This window comes from Homalodisca vitripennis, chromosome 8 (genome assembly GCF_021130785.1).
Source record: "Homalodisca vitripennis isolate AUS2020 chromosome 8, UT_GWSS_2.1, whole genome shotgun sequence".
NCBI classification, from domain to species: Eukaryota; Metazoa; Arthropoda; class Insecta; order Hemiptera; family Cicadellidae; genus Homalodisca; species Homalodisca vitripennis.
The window spans coordinates 28,428,513-28,438,875 of NC_060214.1; the positions used below are offsets into that span (position 1 = coordinate 28,428,513).

General features: G+C 34.4%; 1 protein-coding gene across 1 annotated transcript; it reads left to right on the top strand.

Annotated features, from left to right (window-relative positions):
• Positions 1–9,250: 9,250 nt before the first annotated feature.
• Positions 9,251–10,217, top strand: LOC124367447. The gene has a single exon (XM_046824269.1). The coding sequence runs from the start codon at positions 9,589–9,591 to the stop codon at positions 10,186–10,188; it is 600 nt and encodes a 199-aa protein (XP_046680225.1). The 5' UTR covers positions 9,251–9,588; the 3' UTR covers positions 10,189–10,217.
• Positions 10,218–10,363: the final 146 nt, after the last annotated feature.

The following is a 10,363-nucleotide window of genomic DNA, read 5'->3' on the forward strand; positions in this document are numbered from 1 at the left end:
GAACTCCAAAATTAATCTCAACCAGTTATGAGCATTGGTTATTAAATTTTATAAAGGGTTATCTATTTGTAAGGTAGGACTCTAGCCACCTCAGTATCTAATTGGTGAAACCTGTTCGTTGCAAGACCGATCAGTTTGGAATTACTTGACATAGGCCTTAGTAGAGTCCATACTATCCATAACCGTTTTCTACCTTCCTTCCAGTACTTCGACCACTTGGGATATAAAACCAACATCACCAGTAGAGTGGCTCCTGACAAAGACAAATTGCTTGTCTGTTAAATATTATTTAAAGACAGGTAGGGTAGTAGATAATGTGCCTCTGTTTATTAAGTCATATTTCTACAATATCGATATCCTTTAAAATTATCAGTAATGAGCTTAAAACGAAATCTTGTGATTTATTTCTAAAAAATGTTTTATCTCTCATCTTGTTTGCAGTGTACAATTTACATTTTATCAAACATTTTGTGCCAAAAAGGATTTTTTACTTGACTTAGCTTGGTTGTGCCTACAGTATTAAACAATTATGTCTCTGTTTACAAACTGGAATATTTCAATAGTTAATTGGAGTTAATTTATTTGCACATGACTCTTGTAAAATTGTTGCAAATTTGACTAAATGGACATTACAAGTACGACTACCTAACTAGATGAACATTATAAGCTAACTACTAATAACAAGTATATGAATTAAGAATTAATAAATTTGTGCATAGTCATAAATTAGTCCAACATATGAATAAATAAACTAACCCAGCAGGAAAAGGCCTGTCTCAGGGGAGGGAATTGAACAAAAATTTAAATGATTCAACTGAAAGACTACTTACCATTTGTTAGGTATAACCACTAAACTTCTTTGCCAGTTTATGTAGTCAATAATATTGTTTAAAGTTGTTTATTACTATCACTCTTATCTTTTAGAAAATTATTGTGTTTAGTCATTTGTAATATACTACTACTAGGCTATACACTTTAAATAAATGGTTAAACTTAATTTGTATTCTGATGATTATAGCTAGAAATAATAAATAACTCAGTGCGATACAAATGTGAACTTTAATGATGATAAATAAATTTACATACAGGTTTGAATTTTGAAACAAGATGGAGGATACAATAATGGTAAATTTTTTAAATACAGTTCTTAAATTTTAGGGCAGGGTGGTCGTTCTGGCTTAATGAAATAGAAATATTAGGTATTGTTTTTAATAAAAGATATTGTAATTTTAAAAATAATTTTGTTAAATTTTAATTATATTAATTTTGAATTGTTAGCCAAATCGAATGTTCCTGGGTTTTATGTTCTTCCAATGGATCACTGTTAAATTTAAAAGGAATTTTCTCACCCAATGTCTGTCTTTTGCTTCTCTGTACTTCAGTGATAATATGAATTTAATAAATTAACCTTTCTTTTTAACCAAATACTGCTGAATAAAATGTAACCAGTTTCTTTATTTAAAATAATAATCTTGCTTCACTTATTCTATATCCCTCTCTCCTCTAAACTTTTAAACCTCTGCTCTCTTCACTCAACAATCATCCCTGCACAGTCAGGGCCGCATTTACAAATTCGGCGCCCCTAGGCCTACAGACCAAAGAGCGCCCCCCCCCCCCCAGAGGACTCTGATTACACTGACGTAGAAATCCAGTAAATTTCTTAATTACGTAATTTTGATGAAAGATAATTACAATAGTACATATATATGTATATATATATAATAGTATATATATACATATATAGGAGTGTTTTGAATAAATAAAAGCAATGAACCAATGAATGAGTCAACGTCGCACCCCGGACCTAGTTGACCTTGGCCACCCGCCCCGCCGAGCGCCAACACCACCCGCCGACGCAACTTTTGTTTTTTGTGTACTTTAAAATTTATGCGCCCCCTAAAATTTTGCGCCCTAGGCCTGGGCCTAGTGGGCCTATAGGGAAATGCGGCACTGTGCACAGTGTATCACTGACTTTAGTTTACTTTATAACTTTTGAGTTTTATATGTAATAAGGTGAATTTTGATTAATTTTGATATATTTAATTTAGTATTTATTATTGTTTGTATTAAAATTTGAGACAATTTATAATTAATGATTCCTTAATTATGTAATTACTATTACTAATAAATTTCTAAATTAAATTAAATATTGAAATGAATGTGAGATTGGTGTATGAAATGAGTCATTACACCTTGTGACACATTTTTATACATATTGTGACTGTTTTAAAAACCAACTAAGTTTTCTACAACACTGAAACATTGTTTACATGAATTCTTGAAATATTTCAACTTTGCTGTGGCTAGCCATTTTCAGTCAACATACGTTGTGCCAAACCTGTTATCTATTGGCTGAAGATGGCTCTTCACAATTAGGCTGAAATATTTAAAAAATGTAATTGTGTAAGCAAGGTTTCGACACAGTGTGAACTGGAAAACTTATGTTAGTTATAACAACAGAAATGTTAACGTAAGAACTAAGATGTGTAAATTGAAAAAATGTTTTTGAAGGGCTATAAACAAGTTTATAAAAAATTAGAAACAATTCCTATTTATAAATAATCATATGTTTATCAATTCATTAGTTTTGAGACATAAACTAAGTTTCTGAAGTGAAACATTTATGGATTTGAGACAAGTTCCTATTTATAGCATAGTTTTAAACTTTAGCATGATGTTAAAAGAGTGATGTAAGAACGTAGCCAGGAAAATATTTGGGGGGGGGGGGGTGGAGACGATTGATATTTTCCCATACAGAACAGAAATTAAGGAGAGTACAGTCAACCTTTGTTCCTTAAATGGTTCTTGACCCGTTTCAATGTTGAGAATGATCTTTCAGCAGTACATGTTAGTAATAATGAATTGCTTAAATAATAATAATCGTTTGTTAAAAAGTTGAGAATTTGGGAGTGTCCCTTGGACTCCCTCGCTGGATACGTCCTTGGAGAATCAGAACCAGAAATCATTTATTACTCATATTCCTTGAGAACAGATTAAAAGTCAAAAAGTTGTGTTTGTGTTATAATGGTGTAAGTATTGTGTTTGTGATACTTAGTTTCTGGCATGATTTTTAGTCAGTCCACGGTTGAGAGTCCCTCCTCCAGTTTTTGAATTCTTCCACTGTGTAGTAGGGACGGTCGAGGAGCCAGCGTGAGATCTTTTTCAGCGTCTTTCCTTTCTTCACTTCTTCAGGTAGGATGTTCCAGAAATTGGAGCCTACATATGTGGGTTGCTTTTCAAACATTGCCAGTCGATGTATTGACAAGGTAAAGTTATTTGCTGTTCTTGTGAGTTTCATTACCTCTTGTTGGGTTTTGCCGCACAGCAAAGAGTATTGTTTCCAGTATATATAAGTCTATTACAGTGAGGATTTTCTGTTCCTTGAAGGCCTCTCGGCAGGAGTCTCTGGGTCCCAGACCAGTGAGGATGCGAACAGCTCTTTTCTGGAGCACTAGGACTCTCTGGAGGTTTGCCTTGGAGGTTCCTCCCCAAACCACAAGCCCATACCTGAGGTGCGACTCGAAAATGGCATAATAAGCAGTCTTCGCCATGTCTTGAATGCAGATGTGAGCGAGTCTCCTCAGTACATATAGGGCAGAGCTAAGTTTGCTGCATAGGTTTTTTATATGGTCAGTCCATGTTAATTTGTTGTCAATTGTGACCCCAAGGTACTTAACTTTTCCAATTTGTTCTAGGTCTGGTAGGACGCATATCTCTTCTTTTGCTCTTCCAATGATTAGCTGCTGGCTCTTTTTTTCATTTAATATTAAGTCATTTCTCTCACAGTATTGTTGTGCCATATTGACAGCAATGTATGACCCAACCTCAATGTGTGCAGGTGTTCGTTTTTCAGTGAAAGCACTGTATCATCCACATACATTAGTATTGAGCAGAGATTATTTAGGTAGTCTGGGAGGTCATTGACAAAGATGATGTAGAGAACAGGTCCCAGGACTGATCCCTGTGGGACTCCTCTCTGTATGGGCAATGGTTTTGACTTGATTTTCTCCTTTACACCATCTGCAGTTCTAGTTATTTCAACTATTTGGTTCCTTCCCTGTAGGTAGCTTTTGAACCATTTGGAAGTTAGGCCTCTGACTCCCAGTTTATTCAGTTTACTTAGTAACATCTCATGGTTGATACAATCAAAAGCCTTACTGTAGTCTAGGAAAATTGCTGATGTTGAGTTTCCTTCTTCTGTAGCTTGGATAATGAATTCAACGAGGCTGGCAATCGCGGAGGTTGTGGAGTGCCCCGCTGTAAAACCATGTTGTCCCTTCATGTGAATGTTGTTTATGGTGAAGTGATGCAGAAGTCTGGTCAATACAATTTTCTCTAAGATCTTAGAGAAAGTAGATATTAAGGATATCGGTCTGTAGCTGATGTTAAATATGCGGCCAGCAGCTGAATAGTAGTCTGCTTTGAAAAATAACTTCTCATAAATTTCCCTGAATAAAACAGTTAAAACAAAAAAATATTCCTTAAATTATTAATAAATTGTTGCATGCATTATATAAATAACAAATCTCTTACACACGTCTTTTTCATATTTTTATTTCCTATTGTATTAAAGAAAATTACTAGTAACAATTATGTACAATAATTTATTGGTATACAATAGAATAAAAGAACAAAAAGATGTCTCATGTATGTTTTGTACAAAAAAGTGTATTCACTTGTATTTTAGTGTATAAAAGAAGATAGACTATACATTTGTTTGTAAACCATTTTCAAGAATCAAGAATCAAGAATCAAGAATCTTTATTGTCGGCCCACAATAACTGCATTGACAATGTCATCAGATGGTTTATACATATACACAGTATAACACCAACATTAAAGAATAAAATAATACATACTACATACTTATGGTAAATAGTACAAGTCACAAAGCATAAAAACTAAAAGAATAAATTGTCTACATTACAAGAAAGCATTTCGTCTACTGTATAAAAAGCTTTTTGTCTTAACCATTTGAGCAAAGCATTTTTAAATTTTGTGCAAGGAACATCTTTGGCCGTTAAAGGTAGCTTATTAAATAATTTTACACCAACATAAAAGTATGTGTGGTGGGTCTTAGTTAGCCTAGCGTATTCTAAGTCAATAAGGTCTCGATATCTGGTGGAATAATCATGACTAGAGTTTCTAAGACTAAGTGTTTCAAGATTTTCTTTAACAAACATTACACTTTGAAATATAAACATACAAGGTACAGTAAGAATATTATGTTCTTTAAAAAAGGTTTACATGAGTCACTAAAGGCTATATTGAAAATTGTGCGTAAAGCTCTCTTTTGGCATAGAAAAACCTCCTTAGCACCAGTTGAATTACCCCAGAGGAGAGTTCCATACAGAAGATGTGAGTGGAAAAGTGCAAAGTACGCTTTTAATAGCAATGTGAAGCTAGTACAAGTTTTGAGTTTGTTTAACAGAAAAATTACTCTGGATAAACGGGTACAAAGAATATCTGTGTGATTTTTCCAGGTAAGCTTAGTGTCCAGGTTGATTCCAAGTAGCTTAACAGAGTTATGTATAGAGTTATTTCTTAAACTAAAATTAATATGTTCAGTCTTATCTTCATTAATTTTTAAGCCATTAGCGGAAAACCAGAGGTCAGACCTTTCCTTCATGTAGCCAATCATAGCCGAGTTAATTTCAGAGAGCAAGTTAGAGCACATCAAGGTAGTGTCGTCAGCATAGAGTACACTTTTATTAGGCACAAATTTGGGAAGATCATTGATGAAGACCGTGAATAAGAAGGGACCCAGAACAGAGCCCTGGGGGACCCCGCTTATAACCTGCTTAAGGTCCGACCTCTGATCACCCATTTTAACAAACTGGTACCTATTACTAATATATGACATAAATAGTGAAAGCTCATTGCCCTCAATTCCATAGTAATTTAGTTTTCTGATAAGCTCTTGGTGGGGCACAGTGTCAAAGGCCTTGGTTAGATCTAAGAGTAAGGCACTAACTTCTTCTTTTTTTTCAAAACTATGAATAATGTATGACACCACACTTTCAACAGCCTTAATAGTGGATAAATTATGTCTAAAACCGAATTGTGCTGACAGAAGTAATCGATTTTGTTCAAAGTAATGTTCAATCTGACATTTAATAATACTTTCAAATAATTTAGATATAACTGGTACCAAGGCGATAGGTCGATAATTATTTACATTAGTTCTGTCTCCCTTTTTATATATAGGCACAGTTACTGTTACTTTTAAGCATTGCAGAAAGACTCCGGTGTAAAACATCCAGTTAATAAGATAAGTTAAAGGATACAATATTTCCCTAATTATTTCTTTAAGTATAAAATTAGATAGTCCAAATACATCCTCAGCCCTGGAGTTACTTAGCCTAATAACAGTTTTTAAAATATCAACAGGATTTACAGTATGCCATTTAAAAGGCAGAGCCTTTGGATTGTTTACACCGGATGACTCCAGCATGTCACTTGTACTAGCTAAATTTAGACTAATATTATCATTAGGCCTATTGACATAATTACAAATATTGATAAAATAATTATTAAAATCACTGACAGATATGGGGGGTTCGGTCTGGCATTTTGGTTGGTTGTGGTATGTTTATTATATTATAGACTTAATATACAACCAAATTCAACTTTAAAAACTATTTTTTTCAATTCTGAATTATCTTATAAACTATGCTCTTACTAAAGTTATTGAGATTAACTGGATTTTGGATTTATTGGGATTGAAATTAGTAAGACTATTCTACAGTGTAAAAAAGGACAAGGACAGGAATTAAATAATATAAATAGTCCTATATAATGTTTATTATGTGATAAACAATGTGAACTATGACAATAACAATGTGTAAAGCAACATTGCAAACTATTCCAACTGATAAGATAGTAGACAGGTTGTAACGCGTTGACTCCCACCCTTACCTTGGCCCTTAACTGGCCATAAACAAAAATTTCAGTATTTGGCTTGAGGCCTTTCTTCTTTAAAATGTACTCTTATATAATATTTTCTCTTTAATCTGTCCCTTATAGTAGGTAGACAGAAGACACTAGTAATGCTTGTCAAAGTAGACAGCTGTAGATGACAGTATATGAAAGACCGGGTAGTTGGTTGTAATTAACGTAAAGGTTTTTATCTAATTATTTCTACAGCCACAACAGGTGATTCTACGAAGCCAACTCTCGTAGGACCTGTTGCAACCTGTCCAAGACAATGTGTGCGTGATGTGGCTGGAATGTGAGGGCAGGTCTGAACCTGATTCCCCGCTCACCACAACCTCCAGTGAGAATACCTGAAACAGGTTTTAAATGTTATTTAACAAGAATATTTGGGTAGGGTATGATAAGCGGACCCGGTTTTTTATATCGAAGAATGTAATACCTGATATTCACATCTCAAATCCTAGACTATCAATCGATATAAAAGTCCACAATAACAAACAAATGTTTTAAATTAAAATGTGAATTAAATATTAACCGTGATCAAACAAATTATTATAACCGAAATTAGGAAAACTGAAGACGACCATATTTGCTCCTCTCACAGTTAGATTTGTTTCTTTCCCACAAATTTCACATAATCGGTTTTTCGGTACGAGTCCTATATGTTGACGCCACGAAAAACATTTCTTATCATCTTTCAAAAAGCAATGCCGTGTAGTTTATTAAAATTGACTGCCATAATCAAATGTTACTTATGTAAAATTTAAATATTACCCTACGTGTATTATTTGAAAGTGTTTACAGCTTTTGATATAGTGTATTTAAGTTAATTGTTCAAAATAATTAATTAGTATCGATTGATTATATCGATGGTTATGATTAAGTAATATTGTTTGCCAATTTCGATATAAAAAACCGAGTCCGCTTATCGTACCCTACCCGAATATTTTTAAGGAGAGGCCAATCCCCTTTTTAGCCTTGTTCTGGCCGTCCTCATGGGCCACTGGCCTGTGCGAGGGTCTTGTCAAACAGAATAAGGGGGAGAGTTGATACAGTACAAACTCGATAGTACTGATAATAAGTGCAATGGTCAAGACAGGATTTGAACCTGCGTGACCTCCAACTCACATACAAAGCTCGGCCTTGGCTCTCCAAACTTGAGCTTATAGTTGCAATAATATAATATTCATAAATCACATATTGTTATGTGATACAATGCTTGTACCTGTTTTATTTCTGATATCCATTTTTTTAAACACCTGAGAAACCTATACATTTAAAAATAAATCCAGAACATCTTAGAGAGGAAGAATATTGTATATCCTGGTGAAAAATATATTTTTTAATATTTTTGATAAATGTGCTGTACAGAAGAAAATGTGCTTCAGATTCTAACTAGACAGCAGAATTTGAAAAAAGACTGTTCTTGACTTTAAAACGAACCAGATATACATAATCCCTAAATAATTACATAAAACATTAACAGGATGTATATAATTTTGTAATTCATATGGGAAAATATATTCTTAAAACTAAATGTGTTGATAGTTATGATTTTTTTGCAAATGTTAAAACTCTGCTTTAGCATTTAAAACTAGCTAATGTGTGTTGGACTTGTAGGACCTTTAGTAAATAATTTTGCATTAAATTTAAGGAGTTAATTATTTAAATGTAAATTTAAACCGATTATTACTTTTCATTATATGCTTTATTGTATTGTCTTGTAAGGATGAATCTAAGCATAACTAATAAGTATCTTCTTTGACTAGAGCTGTAATTCTTTGTTAAACGTTTTTTGTTGACATTTAATACTTGGAAAAAATATATTGTGTTGACTATTTTAAAATATTGTAGCAGTAAAATCAACTTGTCAAAACATGGTCTATTAAGGTTTAGGTAAAGTTACAATTAATCCTCTTAAACTGTACTCAACTTGCACACGTTACAAGCACAAGTAATAGCTGCCCAAGTGTGAACTTCAATGATTTTGTGGATATAAAAAGATTTTTAAAGGCCAAATGAAACATATAGCATGTTATCATACTACTCCATTATGTTTTAAACTTTAACATTTGCAGCAAAACATTGGTAACAAGTAGTTTTACAGTTTTGATGTTTTGGGAGCACTAAACATAATTATAATCATACAATAGCATGACACTCTGTTGATTCAATATGATAATCAATGTGTGAGAGGGAGTGGTGGGGAGGGGAGGGACAAAGTGAGATTGATTCAGACCTAGGTTGTGCCTGGTTCACTCTACCCATCCATAGTAACCATCATTTGTTATCCTGGGAGAGTTGAGCTTTATTCTCAGTGCTGTATAAGTTCTTGAAAATATCCAATTTGTGTAACTATGACAAATTAAGTGAAAAATTGTACTTAAATAAATCAAACAAATAAGTGCAATAAATATAATTTATGTTTGGAACTGTGTCAGAACTAAACCTTGATGTGTTTGTGTTGTAATGTATTTTACTTACAATATTATCTAAAACATCCTCAGAAAATTTTGACCTGGTGAAATGGATTTCACCTGACATATCACCAGTGAAATCAAACTTTAAAACAATTGATTTCCTAGGATACTGTAAGATTTGATAAATTTGAAGTGATTTTAACAAATTTATATCTAACGATTTATTAGTGTTATGATGGCAGTGAGAGATTTTTGTGATTTGCACCACACTTTCTCAAACACATCATTGGCAACACCTCCGCGCTCAAATTCTGTGCAGCAACCCCGTCCGCAACGTAAGGATCCAAGATTTTTATCTCATGAAAGTAAAGGTTATAAGAACTTCAGGACATATACAAGGTGTGATCAAGTGTTTAGTGTTTTGCCCAAGACTCATGTACCTTTGAAGGAGTTTTCGCGCTACACTCGGCTTCCCTCAATTGGTGGAAACGTTCCTGGAGAGAGGCCAAAACTACTTCGCCAGTTGACTTACACTGTTCTACAGCCAGTCTACGTGAGGGGACCATCAGAGTTAACCAAATTCAGTCAAACTCACGAAGCCAAGAAGAATAGTCAGAAAATTTGGAAGAAGAGACTGCTCCCTAACAGAATCAGGACTCAGGAAGAAGTCCTGAAGGAGCTAACTGAAAGAAAGAGGCGGATGCAGGAGAAGTTTTCGAGAAGCGTTCATGGACATCGAATTGAAGTTAGTGAGAAGTTGATTGATACTTCTAAAAAAGTTCAGGTAGAAGGTGTGAATAATGCAAAGGGAGCTTTTTGGATAGGCATTTAAATTTGATGTGCCTCTTTTGTTTTAAAGAACTGTAACCCCCCCCCACCCCCCCCCCCCCCCACCCCCCCCCCCCCCCACCCCCCCCCCCCCCCACCCCCCCCCCCCCCCACCCCCCCCCCCCCCCACCCCCCCCCCATGAAGGCCTGTGGGACAGACCTTCTACACCCTGCAAGAA

What these genes read in the sequence shown, in the direction of transcription:
- LOC124367447 (XM_046824269.1), top strand. Translation starts at nt 9,589, where the DNA reads ATGATGGCAGTGAGAGATTTTTGTGATTTGCACCACACTTTCTCAAAC.